Raw genomic sequence first — 25,101 nt, forward strand, 5'->3', positions numbered from 1 at the left:
AGTCAACAGATTTCACGAAGTTGCAAGTATTTAGCACATATATTTCTCTTTAAATCGCTTATTTAAATGCATATAGTAATTGCTCGTAACAAGGATAATTGCATCGATTAGGTGGTACTCAAATTTGAACATTTTCATCTGGCATCACAAAGTATATGGCACATACAGAGTTAAGTTAGATATGTGTGTCTTAACTTACTTGAAGACTGCTTGTGATAGACGCACTCTACAGGCAAAATTCAATAAATATTTAACAAATATATCGTCTTCATTCAAAGTAACAAAAAGGAAACCAACATTACTAATCCTCCAAACTGATTAAATGTTTGTCATTAATTAATAATCTGCCTGATTTGTAGGTTGATTTCAAAATGTGTACTCGCAGAAAGGACATCAGAGAGAGAGAGAGAGAGCTGGTATAACCTCGAATGTTCCTCAACTCAATTTTCCGAGGGATTAGGCACATTAATTCTCGTAGTCTCCCAAGAACATTTATCTGCTCTGAACATTTCCCAGCCAAACAAAAGAGTGATTGAGGTTCATAAATTGTCTGCTTCTAATCTCTCTTTCATTTATCAACTCTGGTTCCGCGACAATTCCATTCAGTGTTAACCTCATATGTGTCTTTTAAAGTTATGCGGCTAGTTTATACAATTTGCTAATGATATTTATGTATTTGTTATATTAATCAGAGCCTTCGTGACTCAGGGCGGCAGCGCGCAGGCCTCTCACCGCTGGGTTCAAATCCCGGTAAAACCATGCGAGATTTGTGCTGGACAAAGCGGAGACAGGGCAGGTGTTTCTCCGGGTACTTCGGTTTTCTCTGTCATCATTAATTCCAGCAACAAACTCCAATATAATTTAATTTTATCCGTTAGTCATTAATCAATGCCCCAGAAAAGTGCATCAGGCTTAGGCAGCCGGCATAATTCCTATCCACGCCGCTGGATGGGGGCTTCATTCATCCCATCCCTGACCAGGTCATTGACTAGAAAACAGGTTGTAGGTTTTCATGCGTTTTCGCATATTAACCACACATAAAATCACAGTTCTGCAGTAATTCGAAGTAAAGGCCAGTATGAATATTCGTAAGGTTCACTGGATGAGTATAAACAATGAAGTAATATAATTACATAGAAAGTAATGTTAATGATTAATTCTACACTCTACGTATTTTCGTTTTAATAAATGGAATATCAAGTTAAAACATTTACGACGATTTACGTCACTGATCCACGATAAAATATGTTAAATTGTGCAACGAAAGAGGGAGGATATACATTGCCAAACTGTACTTCTACCGTTAACTTATACCATGAAGACGTTGATAATGTTGCAGAGATAATGGTGATTTACGAATCGATATAAATAAAATATTAACCCTCTAAAAGGTTCATCATTCAAACTCGCACAGAATCGTTATTTTGAGAGAAACGTTCCTTGTAAGGACACCATCTATTCTCAATAGTATTGTATGGTGATTTCTGAAGATGTACAACAATTGAATCTAATTTATTGCTATGATGACGGACATCCTTACCGATATGAATATTTCAGATCCAACGAACACATAGCAATGAATCTTGAATTGTTGAGTTATAGATAACGTATCTCAGGGCGTAAAATGTCACATGCGGGGAAGATAAAGTTTTACGAAATGGATTCTGTATTCCATTACAAGGTTTGGACATTTGGGGTGCACAGATCACTCACCGTGCCAAAAGCGCCTTCGGCCAACTTGGACAGCATCCGCAGCCTGTGACGAGGGAACTCTGGGACAGCAGTTTGCTCCAAACGCCTCTTCAGCGCACTCAGTACCTCCTGCTGGCTGGGCGACTAAAAGAGAAGAGAAAACACATTTTAAATGCGATGTCATTCAGAAATATCACCTAAAAGCGAGTTGTAAGTCCACAGGATCAATGAAAGGGTAACAGTTACCATGCAATTAGATTGTTTCGTTACTCAGTTGACACCGTGTTCTTATAAGTACAGTGTTTATTTATAAGTTGGAGGCACAAATCTTCGATCATCATATCAGTACATACATACATGCATACATACATACATACATACATACATACATACATACATACATACATACATACATACATACATACATACATACATACCTCTTCATTACACTGTAGACTGTTATGCCTTGCAGCGTTAAGTGTGCAAACCACTGTGTATTTACTAAACGCCACCACAATCGTATATTTGTAAATAGTTCTGTTGTCTCGTTCATTTCTATACCTCTTACCTTTAAATCGTTAGAAACTGAGCCTAACCACCGTCACCTTGGCTTCCCTCTACTCCTCTTACCCTCCACAATACAGTCCATTATTCTCCTATATAACCTATCCTCCTCCATTAGAGTCGCATAATCCCACCACCGAAGCCGGTTTATGCGTACAGCTTCATCCATCGAGTTCATTCCTAACTTAGCCTTTATCTTCTCATTCCGAGTACCCTCCTGCAACTGTTCCTAACTATTTGTACCAGCATTCATTCTCACTACTTCCGTGTCTGTTACTTCTAATTTATGAATACGATATCCTGAGTCCACCCAGCTTTCACTCCCGTACAACAAAGTTGTCTGAAAACAGACCGATGTAGAGATAGTTTTAACCGCCAGCTGACTTCCTTTTTACAGAGTAGTGTTGATCGCAACTGCGAGTTCAGTGTATTAGTTTTGCTGCTCCTTGATTCAGTCTCACTTAATATACTACCAACCTGGGAGAACACACATCCCAAATACTTGAAATTTTCGACGCGTTCCAGCCTTGTATCCCCAGTCTGACATTCAATTTCTCTTATCAACTGAAATCGATTTAGTATTGGAAAAACTAATTGCACCTATTTTCAAGTTCCAAGATATTAGACTGCAGGCTTTAGGCACAATCTGCTATTAAGACCACTATCCTGGAATCAGTGAAGCGTCGTATTCTATGGTGTAATAATAATCATCTTCTTCTTCCTCTTACACCGCTGTTCCCACACCCTGGCGGGGCAGCAGGTGCGATCTTATTCGCACATAATATGGTCTTCACCAGTTTAACAGCCGGATGGCGTGTGGCCTCCGAAGACGACTGGCGAAGGTCTTTCAATTTGACGCCGTATAGCCGACCTGCGCGTCTATGAGGATTGGGGCCTATCTATGATGAATACTAATGATGAAGTCGGCACACACACCTATCCCCCGAGCCATCGGAATTAACGAATGAAGGTTAAAATCTCTGACTCGGCCTGGAATCGAACCCGGGGTTCTTTGGACCGAAGGCTACCCCCCCCCCCCTAACCATTTAGCCACGGCGACGGACATATACTATGGAATGAGACATGGCCAATAACCAGCACAGAAAAGAGAAAGAAAATAAAATCACTTTAAGTGAGGTGTTGCAGAAGGTATGTGATGTGTATCGTAAATAGAGTCATAAATGAAGTGATACTGAGTCACGTTGGTGATGTAACTATAGGGAGGGGGAGATTTGAGATATGTTGAGATACCGAACAAGTTCCGTTAAATTTTAAAAGAAAGTGTGTTGTTTAGAATGATACATCTATATGAGCTAAAATCTTCACATTGGTATTGATATGGCACCTAAAACCAATCATTAGAAATTCTGAAATAGAAAGGGGGCAGCTTACTGAATGCAGGAATGGTAATATTAAAATATGTAAATACAGCCCTGTTTCCTATTAAACAACCCATTTGGAGCATGGACCACTCATCTAGTATTAACAGCAAAGAATGCCGTATGAATGGTGCGTATAACGGGAACATATATGTTTCAAACATGATGAAATGTCGTCATTAATGGGTGTGGCGATATATATCTGCCCGGGAATTGAAATGAATACCGAACGCCATGTAATCACGAACTTTTCAAAGGACTGAAGGATTCACAATGATTACAAAGAGTGTGTTGAACTTCACCTCACACTCACCATTCTGTCTTTTATGCCCTGTTATACAGATGACTGACGATTAATCTCGTTTTTGAATACCGCGCTATCTTTCTAGCTTTGTGCATACTTCCGCGACATTTACGGGTATGAAAGGGATGAAAAATACATGCATATTGTTTTCATTCTAGAACAAGTAACGAAAACCTTAGTGTTTCACATCAATCCCCCGCTCAACCATGCCTCCCCACTTCCATGCTCCTGTTATAACCATCACCTCCACCCACGCCTCTTTTGTAAAATTAATTAGAAGGTCTTTTATAGAGCTCATACATCGTTCTGCTGTTGTGAAGTGCTCCATATTCGGTATTCAGACAAGTAATATATTATTCAGTGCAGTCATTTCAGTCGAATAAGAATAGGATGGAGACAGTGTCAAGCTCTCCAGAATATAAATCGCCTATCATTAGACAGCGTCAAAATATATCTTACTAGTAAGTTCATTTATTACCTCCATTAGCTGCTTCCATTTATTTTAACCATGATATATAATATTAATTCCCGTGTGACGTAATTCATAGGTGAGGCAGATCAGACCTTCCGGCTGAGATAATGAAACATAAGGAGTAAGCGTAGAAGCTACACTGGGATGTTCTGTGCCGGGTCTCAAACGTTTGAGCTTCTAGCAGTTGCAGTTCTGGTGTTCTAGTGAACGCTACTTTAAACGCGAATAAAAGTCAGTATAAAGATCCCATGTATAACACGCGAACCTTTTCTTGATACTCATTCGGGACAAATATTTCAGATTCCCTATGGGAATCAACATCTATATCGCCTGATAGCCGGGCAGGCATCAATTTTTAGTAAAGAGACGAGGTCTCTCATAGTGCATTGGAACTGCCGGTGGCTTCAAGTAGCCTACGCAGTGGCCTCCACGGTATGCACTAGCCAGCGTCTTGGTGGGTGTGCTAGGTACCAACTGATGAACCCAACCTAGCACACGAGGGCGAAATGCTGGCAACCAGGAATGAGTTAGCTGGAAAATTTATAATATCCATTAGGTTTTAAGGGGTTGAGGAGTAAGGAGGGATCTCTCCCGGTTCTGGTTATACTGCCAACTGAATGGATATGTAATCTGAAATGAATCGATAATATGATCGATCGATATGAATTTTCTAAACTTTTATTATCTTAAGCCAACAACTGTGTAACACACACATTATATAACATTTCTCGATGCGAATCTTGTTCCTAGCATGAATTCTATAGTTTGGGTTTGCTGTGTAAACTACAAAAGTACTAGTACGTGAAGTGTACGCCAGATGTCTCACGGCGATGGATAAGCGATTCATAGTTCGTGTTTCAAAGGTTGCCAATACGAAACTCGAAGATAACCGAGGTCTACCGATTCAGGACTAGGGAGCTCTAGTATCAAGAAAAGGTTCGGGTACTATACTTGGATATTCAACGTCCACTATATGTAAGTGCAACGTGTTCACTCTGTGAAAGGTTACAAATTTTGGTAGGATTTAATCAATATTTTTATTCTTGTAATTGGTTCTCAGTGGTTAAATTTAATACATCGACTTCAAGAAGAACAGGTAGCCGTATCAAATATTTGTAAATGAATGATGTTTGTTAAATGAAAACACAATCGTCGAATTGTTGCTATATTAATTTCCCACCCGCCTGGGCTGAGTTGTATTTTCGAATCTGCTACGAATTTAAGACTGGCTTAAGGGAATGGACCAGGGCGTATTCTGCCTCATATAAAATAACTGAGCAGATAAATTAGTTAAAATTCCCTCAGGATAATTGGTGCTCGAACGAGTCCCATCCGGTCAAGCGAATGATTAGAGGCCTTGGGGCCGAAACGACCTCAACCTATTCTCAAACTTTAAATGGGTGAGATCTCCGGCTTGCTTAAAACATTTTTGAAGCCGCGAGAGATTTATTTCTTGGATCGGAGTGCCAAGTGGGCCACTTTTGGTAAGCAGAACTGGCGCTGTGGGATGAACCAAACGCAGAGTTAAGGCGCCTGAATAGACGCTCATGGGAAACCATGAAAGGCGTTGGTTGCTTAAGACAGCAGGACGGTGGCCATGGAAGTCGGAATCCGCTAAGGAGTGTGTAACAACTCACCTGCCGAAGCAACTAGCCCTGAAAATGGATGGCGCTGAAGCGTCTTGCCTATACTCTGCCGTCAGCTCGGCAATGAGGGGTGCGCGGTTTCGCTTCGGCGGCCCGCCCCGTGAAGCCCTGACGAGTAGGAGGGTCGCGGCGGTGAGCGCAGAAGGGTCTAGGCGTGAGCCTGCCTGGAGCCGCCGTCGGTGCAGATCTTGGTGGTAGTAGCAAATACTCCAGCGAGGCCCTGGAGGACTGACGTGGAGAAGGGTTTCGTGTGAACAGCCGTTGCACACGAGTCAGTCGATCCTAAGCCCTAGGAGAGAAATCCGATGTCGATGGGGTCCGAGACTACAGTGTTAGGACCCCATGGGGCGAAAGGGAATCCGGTTCCTATTCCGGAACCCGGCAGCGGAACCGTAACAAGTCGGGCCCCTCGAATGAGTAGCTCGTCGGGGTAACCCAAAAGGACCCGGAGACGCCGTCGGGAGATCGGGGAAGCGTTTTCTTTTCTGCATGAGCGTTCGAGTTCCCTGGAATCCTCTAGCAGGGAGATAGCTATACTTGTCCATCAGTGCTTTGTTGTTTCACATCAAGGTGAATTGAGTGTTGGTAGGTAACGCATACACCATGAACTAATCCTAGTTCCGGTACGGATATTGCAGTAACACAGTTCTTGAGACAAATGTAACACAAAAAAAAAGAAAACACATATACACACACGCGTTAACCCAACATGCACCAACGGTCAATATTTCCGACAGCCCATCCGCTCTGTAGTGCTAGACTCGAGAAATTTGACATTTAGTTAGACAGCGCTTCTTTCATTTATCAGTGATACATAGCGGCATTTTACTGAACTACATTATGAAGATAAGGTCTCAACATGAATCGCCTTTCTTTGCAGCCTCTCCTACTTCTGATTACTAACAACAGTACACAAATCATGTAAAATCGAACAGTATTACCCTGTCAAAATTTTTTACAAATTCTTTGTTTAGTTAAATATATCTCAGATATGTTTTCATTCAACAAACTTCATTAACTTACAAATATTTGTTATAGATACCTATCCTTCTTGAAGTTGATGCATTCAATTTCAGCACTGAACACCAATTACAAGAATAATAGCATTGATTAAATCCTATTCAAATTTGAAACTTTTCACAGAGGAGAACACGTTGCACTTACAGGGTTACCGAAGATTTTCCAAGTAACTTACATGAACGACGGAAATCTGAATAACAGCTCTTATGGACACTATTTCATTATTTAACACATAGCGGCGCGTACAGTATTTTTCAGCTGACATTTTCATTACGAGGCAGGCTTGCCGATGTGGTAAAAGGACGACTTGTTTCATCGAAAAGAACCAGGATTGAGCTATTTATGAATTTAGAAACGATACTTTCAATTCTGGAAAGGCAGATTTTCCTAGGGTCCTCTTAGAATACAGCAAACATGAATACCATAACAATTAGTGGGAGAGAAGGCCGACGAGAACAGGGCTAAGTACTCCAGCTCATAGTGCCGAGGATGTAAATAGTGGAAACTTTTACCTTTCACTCCTTTGTAGCTCGTTACGAAGACGGATTTACATATATCAATAAAATGATTAAGTGATGAAAAAGAAGCATGCTCCATGGACTCCCTGACAAAGAATGACTCTCGTCGTTGTGCCCGACCACCAAATAAAACATATAATCCCCTCAGAATTCTCTACTTCCTGTAATGCTTTTGCCTCCGTTAAGTGGGTGGCGTAATTTGTTAGGGTTTCGTCTCTTATGCTTAGCGATGGGAATTACACGGTGTTCAAAATACGACAGTCCTATGCATGCAGATAATGGCTTTAAAATCCTCCTTAAAAGCGAATCTCAAGCAACGTGGCATCTCTTCGTGCTGTAAGCACATATGTGGACGTTAGATATTAAAAAATTTCTCTACCAATGAGACATAACACTTGAATGAATTCCAAGAGAATACTTTAATTGCGTTCTCCGATTTCCTCTTTCTATTAGCACATCCTACTGAATTCGACAAACTTTCTCTGGAGATTTTCTAAACTGTCAATTGAACAGTCTGTTAAACTACGATTACGTTTATCGTCCAAGTTGGACCGTGTCGGTGTTTTATGTACCTTGCGTATAAGTTGCCGACGTTTCAAATACATTATAATATTCTTTATCAAGGCGAATGATGTACACCATAACGATCCGAGGTTATTTGTCTCCCTGCAACCTCGACATGAGGTCCATAAAATAATATGGGCTAACTCGAATGAAGTACTTAATTGTAAGGATATACTTTATTTCGAACTTGACAAAGTTATATTTATTACTATCGCTTCAAAAGGCTTCCAGAGGGGCATAATTAACTTTACAAAGTCTTCAAGCATAAAATTCAGAAAATTAATGTTTCCAAATTGCTGCATAGATTTACAAATATTCAAATCCACAAATGAAATCAAATCATGAAATTTCATTCCTTAATACCATTAGCAAGAATTATAGCATAGAATAAATACGACTCAAATTAGAAACGACTATAAAGCATATAAATAATTCCGTAGTATGCATCTGAGCACTTGAGTGCTGTACAAGCAATCTTGGCGAGGGCCACATTATTTAAACCGAGTATTTTGCACGCGGTCCGCCTCTGTGGTGTAGTGGTTAGCGTGATTAGCTGCCACCCCCGGAGGCCCGGGTTCGATTCCCGGCTCTGCCACGAAATTTGAAAAGTGGTATGAGGGCTGGAACGGGGTCCACTCAGCCTCGGGAGGTCAACTGAGTAGAGGTGGGTTCGATTTCCACCTCAGCCATCCTCGAAGTGGTTTTCCGTGGTTTCCCACTTCTCCTCCAGGCGAATGCCGGGATGGTACCTAACTTAAGGCCACGGCCGCTTCCTTCCCTCTTCTTTGTCTATCCCTTCCAATCTTCCCATCCCTCCACAAGGCCCCTGTTCAGCATAGCAGGTGAGGCCGCCTGGGCGAGGTACTGGTCATACTCCCCAGTTGTATCCCCCGACCAAGAGTCTGAAGCTCCAGGACACTGCCCTTGAGGCGGTAGAGGTGGGATCCCTCGCTAAGTCCGAGGGAAAAACCGAACCTGGAGGGTAAACAGATGATGATGATGATGATGATGATGATGATTTTGCACGCGCTTGTATAGGAGGAGGAAATTGTACAATATGCTCCAACCATTAATCCGTTGACTTCAGTTTCATTTAGATGGTACTTTTGTTCGTAATATAATATGGTTGGTTTATATATAGCTTTATTTTCTTCACGTATTCCACAGGTTGTTGAGCACGGGTAACTGTTTACCCGATTATTAAGAACATACTGAATCACCCAGCAGTTAATCATACTTTATGAACCAGTTGATATAGACACATTCTTTTTCTCAACCTTTTCTCAATTACCTCAGGTTGGTACTGTTCTTATAGACACCAACGCTAAGAAACATGATTAGTTGATTACCTGGACGTTCACTTGGTTTCTTTACGTCTGACTAACCACGGATCAAATTATGCTCACATATTCAAACAGTACACGTAGATATAATATGGCATAGCAATGATAATTTTCCTTACTTTCTTGCCCTTGGAATCTTCACCCTTGCTGCCTTTTGAAGAGGAGCCCTTGGAGAAGACACTGTCTTTGTCACTCGTACTCACAGCCGGAAGTGGTAGAGTTGTCTCTGGACTAAGTAGAGGCATTGTTCCCATTTCAGGCACCGCATAGTCGTAAGAAGTATCTGGAACAAGAGCACAGAGGGGTGTAACAACTCTAATTAACATCAAGATATCCGCCTTTTTTGCAGATATATTACTTTATATGTCTCAGCTCATTTTTAATTAGAGAATAATAATACTAGTTGGTTAGTAATAATAATAATAATAATAATAATAATAATAATAATAACAATAATAATAATAATTATTATTATTATTATTATTGTACCGGGCGGTACACCTCCACGCCGCTAATTTAAAATGTGCGCCAATTGAAACTCCTCTGCTGGAGGAAGTCTGAACTTTATCGACGGTATTAATTTTCAAGTTTCTCGGAAGATGTCACTACTTGGAAAGTTTGGAGTTTTTGAACTGTGCCACTTTTGATGTATTTTTGTTTTACCGGTAGTAAGAAGTGTGAACTTTCTCTTCTAGAGGACACTACTGAAGAACTACAATAGTGCACCCTAGTGCGAAGAAAAAGAACTGTTCTTTTGGAGAAAATTTAATTCCAAAAGTTTGTTCTTTGTTAAATTTCCTTCTGTCATTGTTTAAGTTGGCAATATTAACCCTTTCTTTCCCCTTGTTTTAAATTTAGCCAATCCCGAATTTCTTTCATTAATTTCTGACCAATCGGATGTATCTTCCCCCAACTTGAATATGTTGCTGTATCCTACCCAATAAAGAGTTTGTGGGAGGGTGTTCTCATTCCCCTAACGCCTCGAACTTTCCGCGAGAGTATATAAACTGCTGATTTTAGGGTCTCCGGGCCACTTCTGTTCCATCTTTTCGTGTGTAAAGTACATAGCAGGGGGCGGGAAGCGCCTCTTTCTTCGGCGGCAGTCAACAACCAGGTAATGGCCTATTAATTACTTCTTTTCTTGCTTGCTCAGCAGTTTAACTCTCGGGGCGGGTCCGAAGTTTTTCCATTATGTAACCTTCCTTAAAATGTAAAGAAACTTGTATCTATTCCATCTTTTAAACTGCATATCGGGATAGAGAGTGCTTAACCCTCTCGAGCTCCCAATCATATTGTTTTGAGGTGAACTTATTTTTCTCAACCTATTCTTCGTTAACGTAAAGCAAATTGTTCTTTTCTAAAGTCACCTCTGTAGTATGGGATTAGCCCTTGCATTAGTGGCCTAGAGCCAGATTAGGTTTTAAAAACAAGTGTATTAGGAGTGCAGATCGCCTCCTCTCAAATTGTTATTTTAGAGGTCATGTAATTAACCTTCTTGTCATTTAACAGACCTCAGTAGGTTGGGTATTTTACCCCTGTGTATATGTCCTGAAAGGACAGCTTGAAAGTGGAATTAGGTGGGGCCTTTGACAGGCCTGAATTTTGAGAGCAAGTTGCTCTTTTTCTGAAAATTTTGTTTTCTGCGCGCCTCAAGGAGGCCTTACTGTGTATTTTGGAGCAAGTGCTCCTAGGCATGAATGGGGTTCTCTGCCCCTCTGTTGACACTTGTGTTTGGGGTAAAACTGAGCTAATTGCTCAAGGATTGTGATCGCGGGGCTCGAAGCCCAAATCCTGTAAATACTGTAATTGTACTTTTGTTGCCTTGCTACTCTGTACCTGCCATGTTTGTTATTTCTTGATTTTGAAAAGAAAATATAACCTTGTTAAATTTTAAATTCACTTTAATTTCGTAGCCTGAGACCTATTCACCACCCCGCACCTTCTTTCACGCATAACTACCACAAAAACACGGTAACAATAATAATAAAGAATGTAAGAGAGACGGGGTATTTATGTTGAAGAGAATTTTCTTAACCTTCCTGTTCAATCCTTGCACATAGAATACTCTTGAATGAGAATTACTATCACTGGGTAACTTTTTTTTCTTTTCTTTTACAAGTTGCTTTACATCACACCGACTCAGATAGGTCTTATGGCGACGATGGGATATGGAAGGGCTAGGAGTTGAAAGGAAGTGACCGTGGTCTTAATTAGGGCACAGTCCCGGCATTTGCCAGTTGGAAAAATGGGAAACCGCGGAAAACAATCTTCAGGGGTTCAAACCCACTTCCTCTCGAATGCAAGCCGACAGCTACGTGATCCAAACCGCACTGACACTTGCTCGGTCACTGGTTATCAATGGTCGACGCAATTCTACTATTCTTTCAACTGTTCACACAATGAACATGTGAAACTAGCTCAGTTAATATCCTTGTGCATCGAAGTAAAGTCGCTGGCAATTAAGTTTGAGTTCTGTGTAACTGAACAATGTCTTTATCCTGGTTCTACATAATCTCTGCAGAATATATTTCTTTCCTCGGAACATCACTTCATCGCTTAAAGTGACCAGTGATTTGGCATGTTCACGATGGGAATGTGCGGCAATATATAAAATATACAAGAGAATAGGAAAAAAATATAGTCACGTCACACTGTTTCCGTGTATGGACGGACACAGTATTTATGCTCAACTTAATGTAATCCAGTTTCAACAGAAATTCATCTTACTGCTACGTGTAACATTGACACCTGGCGAATTACTTCTTCGGATGGTATTTATATACAGTCTAGTAGTGTGCGTTAACACCAGGCGGGCCCAACAATTGCCTTTGTGGCAGTTCTAACTCTGCAGGAGAGATTTTCTACGGAATATCTTAATGTTTCCTATTACTAATACTACAGGTAGCCAGGAGAACCACATAAGATTTCATTCGATGCTTAAATGGAATATTTCAATGTCCCATTATGAACTTTTGTTGTCCAAAATTATACGCATGTATATGAAAATTACTTCCAGCAGAACGGACGTACTAATGCCGTGATAACTGTGAAGAAGATTCTAGGATACAGCCAATGGAGCCTTATTATATGTGAAGGTCCAAATGTTGAATCACTCCCCATTAACTCAACCATCACCGGTCACAGACAGCTTAGCCGTCGTTGAAGAAGTGAAACAGGGAAATGAGGAGAGATGTTGTTTCCCGTTGTAATCTTCACCGAGCCAAACACATATGTTTGGCAAGCCCACCAAACCTGTGAGTGAAATCGTTACACCATTCATAAAGGGACTAAGCTGCGTAAGATATTATATACCTAGAGTCACTCTTACCTCCGATGTTTGTCATATTGTCGGAGGCAAGAATAAGACGATTAAAATAACAGGTTTATTGTAGATCATTTCAGAAAACGAAATGCACTTTAAACTCTACATCTCACTAGAAATCGATCTGTGCTTTAGCTAATATAGTTCATGTATTCAGAAATATTTTGTAAGAACGGGTTCGTTGACTGATATATCAGCGTAGTGTCCTTCGGTTCAGAGGGCCACGTGTTCGATTGTGGAGCCGGGGATATTAGATGTACTTGGTTACTTCCTCTACCAGGGGGTTTCGGGCGTGTTCTTCGTGCTTGTCTTAATACATATCTGCGTTTGCATAAAACATATCACACTGACAACTAATAGAAAAACACGTAATTGTGAAACCGTATTTTACATAGGATTGTGATCAAGGAAAGCTTCCGCCCGTAAAATTGGGATTAATCAACGTATAGTATTGACCATAACTAATTTTGAAAAGGGCCAAGAAGAGGAAGAAATTATTTATACAGGAAGTACTTTCCATACGGTACTATTTCCGAAGTTAAAGAATCATGAGTAAGTAATCGATTTAACAATCATTCAATCATTTTCTTGCGATTCGTTTCGTTAGATAATCACGGGTATTCACGATCAGCACGCAAGGTATCAAATACAAGACTGCTGTCCCTAACAGAGCATGACTGCGTAACTGTAAAATCAGGTCAAAAATAAAATCCTTGTTACGTTAATTTCAAAAGTGCAATAATTTTGTTGCTTGCTTTGCATAATCTCTAATAGCTTCACAACCCATTTAACCACTTAACTATGCGTACAGTTTTTGGAAATGCCCGGGTTTTGCCCAGCAGACATGTTTTACCGCACTCGCGTATTTGAGCACCTTCAAATACTACCGGACTGAGCAGGGATCGAACTCACCGGCTCGGGCTCAGAAACCCAGAGCGCTCTATTAGTCTGAACTACTCAGTCTGGCATTATCAAATTAATCTAAAAAGGGTCATTTATAACGTGGATAAACTATTATATATACCATGTAATTATCTTTATGGCGGAAGAATTATTATGTTACACAAATTAAATAACGCTATTTTATCATTTCGGAACATTGAGCTCGCACAGTCGATGCAAACTAATTTTTAATCTATAGTGCCTGTGGCAATAGTTAGCAAATACCAGAGGATGATTCTTCCCGCTCGCGTTTAACATATTGTCTCCATTTAGGAAGGGGTGGGACACGGACAATAAGTTAATAGAAAAACTGCCGGCCGCTGGTTAGTTGGCTACTGGGAATTATCGTATTGTGTTCTCCGCTGTGAGGGATGCATGTATTCTGGTCAATTATTATTCATCAAGGGTCATTTTACTAACAGAACAAATTACACATTGTTCCATCTACCACACCCAACCTCATAATAACCACCTTCATTCTAACCTATTGAATGATTGAAAATAATGACTGATCACAGCGGATGATGATGATGAAGATGATGATGATGACCGGAATATAAATATATTCAATTTGACCGGTACAACATTTTTATGAAGAGAAACATAACAAAATAGCAGACAGTGAAGACCGATCAGTTGTTTCCTCCGAACAAAAGATGTCAGTCCATGTTGCGTGATATTAGTCACATGAAAACACCGAAAAGATTGTTCTGATGGACTGCATAACCATATGTGGCTGGGAGTCGTGACAAGATTTAAGGAAAATTATAGATAGGAAGAGCAATGGACATACGAGAATTGGTTTCTTCATCGACGATATGTTCTCTCGCTTTGATTTAAACCAGTGGCTACCGGGCGAGTTGGCCGTGCGCGTAGAGGCGCGCGGCTGTGAGCTTGCATCCGAGAGATAGTAGGTTCGAATCCCACTATCGGCAGCCCTGAAGATGGTTTTCCGTGGTTTCCCATTTTCACACCAGGCAAATGCTGGGGCTGTACCTTAATTAAGGCCACGGACGCTTCCTTCCAACTCCTAGGCCTTTCCTATCCCATCGTCGCCATAAGACCTAACTGTGTCGGTGCGACGTAAAGCCCCTAGCAAAAAAACCCAGTGGCTCACAAAACGCTTTATGTCACACTTTACTTTTTGAACATACAATTTATTTCACCTCCTTTATTCTGCCTTCTTTTCTTCCTTCTATGCAGTGAACTACTCATAACATTGCATTATAAGACGGCTCACGAGATCTCTTGTTTTGGCCTATCTAATTGATAGTATTACTACCACCACCACTAGTACAACAACAACAACAACTACTACTACTACTACTACTACTACTACTACTACTACTACTACTACTACTACTAGTACCAATAATAATAATAATAATAATAATAATAATAATAATAATAATAATAATAATAATTTTAGGAATGCATTTTCACAAACACAAGATAATGCTCATCGAGGAGTAAATTTAGAACTTGATCTCACACTAAAGCAGAATAGTATCCTTAGCACACCTCACATTCATAGTTTTGTGCGAAATAAATCTGTATTTGTATTAGCCAAAAATGTAAAATTACAGGACTCCGAAATATTAGTAGTTGCATGCATAGTACAATGCTCGTAAGTTTCACATGATTCAAACTGTTGTTGGCGAGGATATTCAAGCACTGCAGTATCGTTCATGTTTTTATTATTATTATTATTATTGTACCGGGCGGTACAGCTCCACGCCGCTAATTTAAAATTTGCGCCAGTTGAAACTCCTCTGCTGGAGGAAGTCTGAACTTTATCTACGGTATTAATTTTCGACTTTCTCAGAAGATGTCACTACTTGGAAATTTTGGAGTTTTTGAACTGTGTCATTTTCGACGTATTTTTGTTTTGCTTGTAGTAAGAAGTGTGAACTTTCTCTTCTAGAGGACACTACTGAAGATCAACAATAGTGCACCCTAGTGCGGAGTGAAAGAACTGTTTTCTTTGGAGAAAATTTAATTTCAAAAGTTTGTTCTTTGCTAAATTTCTTTCAGTCATTGTTTAAGTTGGCAATATTAACCCTTTCTTTCCCCTTGTTTTGAATTTAGCCAATCCCGAATTTCTTAAATTAATTTTCCACCAATGATGTGTTTCTTCTTCATCTTGTGTAGGGGTTTTCTTTAACCACCAATAAAAAGATTGTGGGCGGGTGTTTTCCTTCCTAAAACGCCTCGAACTTTCCGCGAGAGTATATAAACTGCTGATTTTAGGGTCTCTGCGCCACTTCTGTTCCATCTTTTCGTGTGTAAAGTACATTGCAGGTGGCGGGAAGCGCCTCTTTCTTCGGCGGCAGTCAACAACCAGGTAATGGCCGATTAATTACTTATTTTCTTGCTTGCTCAGCAGTTTAACTCTCGGGGCGGGTCCGAAGTTTTTCCATTATGTAACCTTCCTTAGAATGTAAAGAAACTTGTATCTATTCTATCTTTTAAACTACATATTGGGATAGAGAGTGCTTAACCCTCTCGAGCTCCCACTCATATTGTTTTGAGGTGAACTTATTTTCTCAACCTATTCTTCCTTAACATTATGTAAATTTGTTTCTTTCTAAAGTCACCTCTTTAGTATGGGATTAGCCCTTGCATTTGTGGCCTAGAGCCAGATTAGGTTTTAAAAGCAAATGTATTAGGAGTGCAGTTCGCCTCCTCTCAACTTTGTATTTTAGAGGTCATGTAATTATCCTTTTATCGTTTAATAGACCTCAGTAGGTTGGGTATTTTACCCCTGTGCTTACGTCCTTAGAGGAGAGCTTGAAAGTAGAGTTAGGTGTGGCCTTGTGATAGGCTTAAAACTTTGAGAGCGGATCCCTCTTTTGCAATTTGTTTCTGCGTGCCTCTAGGAGGTATTACTGTGTAATTCGGAGCAAGTGCTCCTGGGCATGATGGGGGTTTTCTGCCCCTTTGCTAAACCATATGTACATGTAAATTCGGGCTAACTGCTCGAGAATTGGAAGTTCGGGGCCCGAAGCCCAAAACCTGTAAATACTATTGTTGCTCTTTGTTGCCTTGCTACTCTGTACCTGCCATTCTTGTTATATCTGAGTTTGAAAAGAAAATATAACCTTGTTAAATTTTAAATTAATTTTACTTTCGTAGCTTGAGACCTGTTCACCACCCCGCACCTTCTTTCACCTCTATCTACCACAAAAACACGGTAACAAGTGGTAGCAGAGCGTGGTTGAATGGGTCTCAATTTAGCCCCTTTTGACGGCTAAACATTGTTTGTTCCGAACTCTAACCATTTTCTCAGTTGCTGGAATTTTTTGAGTTTTTCAAAATTGTTCTGTCATCATGCCCGGCCCTCGCGATGTTCTCCATCTTAACTATTTGCGCAAAGAGGAGTTGATCTATGAGTTAACTATCAGAAATGTGCAATCTGGAGGCACGGTTGCAGTAGACACAAATAAGCTTAGAGAGTCCCTTGATTTGCCCATTTCCATCCCCACCTTGGGAGAGAAAGAAATTGACGACTCTCTTTCCACGATCGTCGAGAATATTACTGGGCTAGCAGCTGTAGTTAGTTTTTTTGATGAAAATGATCCTTCTCCTAATCAGATTAAGCGTGTGCAAGCCAGGCTGTTTCATTTTTCAAATAGAGTTAACGATCTGTTGTCTCTAAAGTTGAATGACGTTCAGAAGAAGGAAGCTAGTACGCTGCTTGAAAATATTTCTGAATTATCTAGCAAGCTCACTCAATTGTTAACTGGGGAGGTTCCTCCCAAAAGCGATCTACCCCCCACAGTGAATGTAGGTAGCGAGGAAGAGCCTCCTAAGGGAGAAGTAAATAGGAAAACCATCACTGCTCAAACAACCTCTGCCCCATTGGACGAGTCTGAACGCCGTAACTCATTAAATAATGTACGTTCTGAATTAACTTCCTTGCCACTGAAACCTTTACCTACTATGTCACCCGGGTTCTGCAGTTTGCCTCATCCATTGGCAATGTTGCTCAGAGGTATCTCTAAGTTTTCCGTTAATACCACCAGTGAAGTAATTTCCTTTTTAAGATTTTTAGTTGAATTTCAGGATCATGCCCTTGTGTTTTCTCTTTCTCCATGTCAAATGTTGCAAATTATCTATCCCTATGCAATTGGCATTCTCTCTGACAAAATAGTAAGAGCCATTGCCGAGCAATCATCTATTGAGGATTTCCACGCCCACTTGCTAGCTAACTTCATCCCGGCTAGGGCCAGGTCCTCCCTTATTCAGAAGTACTATTATCTTGTACAGCGTTTGGATGAAAACTTGGCAGACTTTATCCAAGATATTAAATTTTATACTAGGGTGTTTGCTCTTCATTTTCCTGAAGACCAGATTGTACAGGCTATTGTAGAAGGAATTTCACCATCCTATAGGTCATATTTGTGTTTCGCGGCGTGCCCGCAAACCTTCTCGGAACTTGAAGCATTGGCCGTTTCAGAGGAAGGGGTTAGATACGCCGATTCCTTGCGTGTCGCGAAGAAACCCCCACCTTCCTTTAGTAATACTCGGCCTCCACCTCGCCGATCAGTCACTCCTCGTAAATGTTACGCTTGCGGGTCGCCTGACCATCTGCGGAACAAGTGTCCATTGATCAAATCTAGTAGGGCAAATAATGGAGCTGGTTCATCACAAGGCTGATTTAAATGTGAGGCTTTCTCACATATCGCCAAGAATTGCCCAAATTCAAATAGCACCCCCTCCTGCTCAACTTCCGGTGTAAATTCCACCAATGCCAATAATAAAAAATGACTAGTGGCTTTGGCTGAGTCGACTAATCCTTCTTCCCGAGGCTCAGCCCCTGGTAAACAGGTCGAAAATTCAGGGAACGATCAGTCTTCAAATTCATCTTTTGAATGCCCTAAAGAGTGTCTTAGGATTGCGGCGGATACCCCCGCACCGGTCCCCTTTCTCAAAATTGAGGTAAATAACGAACCTATAACAGCTCTATTAGATTCAGGCAGTGTTTGTTCTATTATTTCGGCCGAATGGTATGCAAAATTGCAATCTGTTTGTAAACTACCTGACTATGACTCATCTCCTGTTCAATATGTTTCGGCTAATTCATCCCCATTAGAAATTCTAGGTTCTTTACAGGTCAAAATTCGTATTTTTAAATTTACATGGAAAATCAAATTGTTTGTGGCCAAGCACTTGTCTTGCCCCATTATATTGGGAGCTGACTTCATTTCCTACACTGGTCTTGTGCTCGATCTCCAGAGTAGGTCGTGCTCTTTCAAATTTGCGTTTAATTGTAAAATCCCATTATTGAAATGTAATTCTGTACCATGTTCATCTATTTCGCCTACCCAGGATGAGATGTTATTAGACCTTAGACATCTACCTGAGGAGTATTCGTAAGTTGTGTCAGTCGTTTCCAGAGGTGTTCTCTGATACTCTTGGTGTTACTGACCTTATCGAATACAAAATTGAGGTCACGGATTCGATTCCTGTCCGTTTTCCACCTTATAGGCTATCTCCACCTAAAATAAAGGCTCTGAAAGAAATCATCGATCAGATGTTGAAGGATGGTATTATTAGGCCCTCTAAGTCGGCGTATTCGTCGCCTATTTTTCTAGTCCCGAAACCCCAGGGGGCTTCAGGCCTGTCATTTATTATAGGGCTCTCAATCGGAAGGTGGTGTTACAATCTGTGCCCCTTCCCGACCTTCATTCTTGTTTTTCATGGTTCCGTAAGGCCAAGTTCTTCACCATCCTGGACTTGAATCAGGCCTACAATCAAATTCCTCTAGCCGAACAGTCTAAACATCTTACAGCGTTTGCCACGGACTGGAATTTATACGAATACAACCGCGTGCCTTTCGGGCTCCCCACGGGAGCAGCTGTACTCACTAGGTTGCTAGATAGGGTCTTCTCCGACATCAAATTTGAGTACTTGTACCACTACTTGGATGATGTCGTCGTATTTTCAGAGACTTTTGAAGAACATCTAGATCATCTACGAGAAGTTCTCGATCGCCTTCGTAAGGCTGGGTTAACTGTCAAGTTGTCCAAGGTTGCCTTTACTAAGCCCTCTATGTCATTCCTAGGGCATATTGTGTCACCTGATGGTGTTGCAGTCGATCATTCGAGAACACAGGCCATCCGTGATTTTAAACCCCCTAAGGACATCAAAGGTATCGCCAGGTTCATTGGAATGGTGAATTTCTTCAGGAAGTTCATTCCTAACTTTGCTAATAGAGCGGCGCCCTTGAACCTTCTTCGTAGGAAAGGCATCAAATTCGAGTGGGGACCTTCTCAACAAGCCGCTTTTGAAGATTTTAAATTAGCTCTCTGTAATGCCCCTGTCCTTGCTATGCCTGATTTCTCAAAGAAATTCATTGTCCAAACCGACGCGTCGTCGTCAGCAGTAGCTGCAGTCCTTCTGCAAGAGACTGAACTAGGGAGGCGACCCATCGCCTGTGCATCTAGGACCTTGTCGGCTCAAGAAGCCAAGTATTCTATCTATGAGCTTGAAGGTTTGGCAGTCTTATTTGCCTTAGAAAAGTTCCGTCTCTATCTTGAACATGTCAAATTCGACCTGGAGACAGATAATCAAGCCTTAGGTAGGCCGCGTCGTACTGGCCGTATAGCCCGTTGGGCCATCCGTATTTCTGCCTTCCAATTCGATGTCAGGCATATCCGAGGCACCGAAAATGTTGTTGCTGATGGACTCAGCCGTATGTTTTCCAACGACGTCGAGACCCACGAACCGGTCGACAGTTCATCACCTCCCGAGTCCATACTATCTGGTGTTAATGCCATCTTAACAGATGCTCCCATGCTTTTTAGGGATATCGAGAAATACCAACGTGAAGATCCGACGCTGGCTCCGATAATGGAAACCCTTTCTTCTGGGGAACATGTGGTCCCTTATGTTCTGAGGAATGGTGTTTTATGTTGCCCATCGAGGCATGATAAGATGATGAAAGTTGTCGTTCCAGCTGTTCTTGTACCTATGATCTTCAAGTATTATCATGAGACCCCATTAGGAGGGCATCTTGGTATCTTTAAAACTCGTGAGAAGATTCGTGAAATGTTCATCTGGAAGGGTATGGACGGTGAAATCCGTGAACTTGTAAAAGCTTGTAAATCTTGTTTGCTCAGTAAACCCACCATGTACACCAAGGTAGGCCTTTTGTCTTCACATCAAGCGTCGCGCCCCATGGAACGCCTGTATATTGATTATGTAGGACCCTTCCCCCAGTCTAAGGGAAACGCTAATAAGTTTATCTTTGTATGCGTAGATGGCTTTACTAGTTTTTCCTGGTTATTTCCGACTAAGCTGGCTACCGCTCAGTCCACCATTACTTGCCTAAATTCTATTTTTGCTTCTTTTGGTCCGTGCCAATATATTGTGTCTGATAATGCAAAGGCGTTCACATCAAATCTTTTTCGTAAATTCTGCTTCGACTTGTCCATCTCTCATGTAACTACTTCTGCTTATTACCCTCAACCATCTCTGGCTGAACGGGTTAATCGTAATCTCAGGTCCGCGCTTATTTCCTATCATCATGAAGATCATTCCAGGTGGGACACGTCCCTGCATTGGTTAGCTTTTGCTTTGAATTCGGCGGTTCATGAATCTCACAAGTTTACTCCAGCTTCTTTGATGTTCAAGTTCGTTCCCAACACGCCGCTCTCTAACCTCTGGTCTCTGAGTGACATTCTACCCGAGACAATAGATCCGGATAATATTAAAGATCTTTGGAAGAAGGCTAAAGCCAATCTTAAAGTCTCTCATGAAAAGGTTAGGGAAAGATATGATCGTGGACGGAGACCCTCCCATTTGAAGGTAGGTGACCAGGTGATGGTCAAGAATTTTGTTCCCGCGGGCAAGCTTGCCCCCAGATTTCATGGGCCATGTATCATTCTAGATTTCCTTACGCCGGTCACATTATTATTAAACAATCCAGCCACCGAGAGGATATTTACGGTTCACCTGTCACAGGTGAAACCGGTGTAATTTCTGGGTTAACTTGCTTCATATAATCGTGAAAGGAATATAAAGGTTATATTTTTTTTGAGTTTTCACTTTTAAGGCATTCTGCCCCTTCTATAATATTTTGTTTCATATGTAAGTTTTTGTAAACCTTTCCCGCACGGTTAAACTGCCATCCTATCCTTGCCACGGCCATTACCACGCTCCCGTCTCCTGCTCCACTAAACACAGTGGCTCGCATCGGAAATGTATTTCTGCACGCCGCTGGCCCCTCAACCTCTCCACAAAGCCTGTGCCCTCAAAAAATGATGATGGTCCAACAATTCTGCCGCCTAGCTTTAATGTTTCAGTGCCCCCGCAGCCGCGCGGCGCCGTGCTGCGACTGGGATAGAGGAAGGGCCCCCTCTTCCCCAGCGAGGACGACATGTGCACGGCGAGCCGGAGCCCACCTCCCGGCCTAGGCTGATGTGCGGCGCACGACCTGTTACTGGCCCGCAGCCTGTATATGTTCACACCTCTACTCCTCTCATAGTGCGGGCGAGCGGTATCTCAGGGTACTTGAGGGGTCCGAGCGGCCTCCTCTGGACACAAGCTGCAGCAGCCGGTCTGGCCATCCAATTTAATTAACTACATGGACAATTACTATCAGCAATTACTACACCTGAGAATTCAACAACAATATCTGGCGGACTTAGAAAATGTTTTCCTCAACTTTAAAACTAAAGTTTTCCTTCTCAATTCAACCTTCTACAAACATTAAGACAGTACTTCCGCTGTTACTACAAGAATTTTTGAAACTGAATCAAACTAAATTTCAACCATTTCGATAAATGCTTCTGCAATCAATCTTCATATCCACATCATAACTTGGACCTTGTTTTCAAACAAATTTCATGTGTCACCCCTGGAGGAACCTTTGGGGGGGGAGGTCTGTACCGGGCGGTACACCTCCACGCCGCTTATTTAAAATTTGCGCCAGTTGAAACTCCTCTGCTGGAGGAAGTCTGAACTTTATCTACGGTATTAATTTTCGACTTTCTCAGAAGATGTCACTACTTGGAAATTTTGGAGTTTTTGAACTGTGTCATTTTCGACGTATTTTTGTTTTGCTTGTAGTAAGAAGTGTGAACTTTCTCTTCTAGAGGACACTACTGAAGATCAACAATAGTGCACCCTAGTGCGGAGTGAAAGAACTGTTTTCTTTGGAGAAAATTTAATTTCAAAAGTTTGTTCTTTGCTAAATTTCTTTCAGTCATTGTTTAAGTTGGCAATATTAACCCTTTCTTTCCCCTTGTTTTGAATTTAGCCAATCCCGAATTTCTTAAATTAATTTTCCACCAATGATGTGTTTCTTCTTCATCTTGTGTAGGGGTTTTCTTTAACCACCAATAAAAAGATTGTGGGCGGGTGTTTTCCTTCCTAAAACGCCTCGAACTTTCCGCGAGAGTATATAAACTGCTGATTTTAGGGTCTCTGCGCCACTTCTGTTCCATCTTTTCGTGTGTAAAGTACATTGCAGGGGGCGGGAAGCGCCTCTTTCTTCGGCGGCAGTCAACAACCAGGTAATGGCCGATTAATTACTTATTTTCTTGCTTGCTCAGCAGTTTAACTCTCGGGGCGGGTCCGAAGTTTTTCCATTATGTAACCTTCCTTAGAATGTAAAGAAACTTGTATCTATTCTATCTTTTAAACTACATATTGGGATAGAGAGTGCTTAACCCTCTCGAGCTCCCACTCATATTGTTTTGAGGTGAACTTATTTTCTCAACCTATTCTTCCTTAACATTATGTAAATTTGTTTCTTTCTAAAGTCACCTCTTTAGTATGGGATTAGCCCTTGCATTTGTGGCCTAGAGCCAGATTAGGTTTTAAAAGCAAATGTATTAGGAGTGCAGTTCGCCTCCTCTCAACTTGGTATTTTAGAGGTCATGTAATTATCCTTTTATCGTTTAATAGACCTCAGTAGGTTGGGTATTTTACCCCTGTGCTTACGTCCTTAGAAGAGAGCTTGAAAGTAGAGTTAGGTGTGGCCTTGTGATAGGCTTAAAACTTTGAGAGCGGATCGCTCTTTTGCAATTTGTTTCTGCGTGCCTCTAGGAGGTATTACTGTGTAATTCGGAGCAAGTGCTCCTGGGCATGATTGGGGTTTTCTGCCCCTTTGCTAAACCATATGTACATGTAAATTCGGGCTAACTGCTCGAGAATTGGAAGTTCGGGGCCCGAAGCCCAAAACCTGTAAATACTATTGTTGCTCTTTGTTGCCTTGCTACTCTGTACCTGCCATTCTTGTTATTTCTGAGTTTGAAAAGAAAATATAAACTTGTTAAATTTTAAATTAATTTTACTTTCGTAGCTTGAGACCTGTTCACCGCCCCGCACCTTCATTCACCTCTATCTACCACAAAAACACGGTAACAATTATTATTATTAATATTATTATTATTATTATTATTATTATTATTATTATTATTATTATTATTATTATTATTATTATTATTATTATTATTATTATTATTACTGTTGTTTTGCTATTTGTATCCCGTCGCACCAACACAGACCTGCCTTATGATGACGATGTGACAGGACAGGGCTAGGACTGTGAATGAAGCGGCCGGCCTTAATTAAGTTAGAGCATTTTCCTGCTGTAAAATGGGAAACCACGGAAAACCAACTTCAAGGCTGAGATAGTGGGGTTCGAATCCCGTATCTCCTGAATTCAAGCTCACAGTTACATGACTCTAACCACGCAAACAACTCACTTGTTTTACATAGTTATTGACAAGAATGTTGGTAAAGATTAGTTTCAGATAATCATCTTAATATTTAAGCACTTACGTTTTTGCTTTACACTTATCATTATTGGCGACAGCAGAAGCAGATTTACTTTAGAGGGTGATCGTGCTTCGATAAGATGCGCACCTTGTTCTTTATTTATTCGGCATCTTCAAGAGAGAATATGCACTCAATAAAACACTTTCATGGAATAACGTGTTATCATTTTGAATCTCTCACTTATCCATCACTATGACAATACATGTATTACTAAGGAGGATTAAGTACTCTCACTTCAGTATGCACGTGTTCCGTTCACTGTCTTTGCATTGACTGACAGGATGAGAAGGAGCCCGCCTGGGTTCACTTATACTGACAATCTGAGGATAGCAATAACTGTTCAGGAAAGAGAGTTGTAGCATCATATGAACTTTCGATTATAACCACGCTCCTTTTCCATTACCCCTCCACCAAGCGGATCACTGCTCTAAACGAACGAAAACGTACTGCGTGTTGTCACAGCATAGATATTGTATTCTGACGTCGTGGCATGCTTAAAAAGAAGAATGCGGGTCATAATTAAATTGTGTCTTGGAATGCACTT

General features: G+C 41.1%; 1 protein-coding gene across 1 annotated transcript in view; it reads right to left on the reverse strand.

Moving 5' to 3' along the window:
* Positions 1-25,101, reverse strand: part of LOC136864018 (discoidin domain-containing receptor 2) — a 1,053,752-nt gene that overhangs the window by 92,877 nt on the left and 935,774 nt on the right. Inside the window, exons 12-13 of the mRNA XM_067140517.2 lie at positions 9,622-9,785; positions 1,714-1,836 (exon numbers count right to left, since the gene is read on the reverse strand). Of these exons, the coding sequence (XP_066996618.1) occupies positions 1,714-1,836; positions 9,622-9,785 (287 nt within the window). The remainder of the gene's footprint in view (positions 1-1,713; positions 1,837-9,621; positions 9,786-25,101) is intronic.

The sequence above is a fragment of the Anabrus simplex genome, chromosome 2 (assembly GCF_040414725.1).
Source record: "Anabrus simplex isolate iqAnaSimp1 chromosome 2, ASM4041472v1, whole genome shotgun sequence".
NCBI classification, from domain to species: Eukaryota; Metazoa; Arthropoda; class Insecta; order Orthoptera; family Tettigoniidae; genus Anabrus; species Anabrus simplex.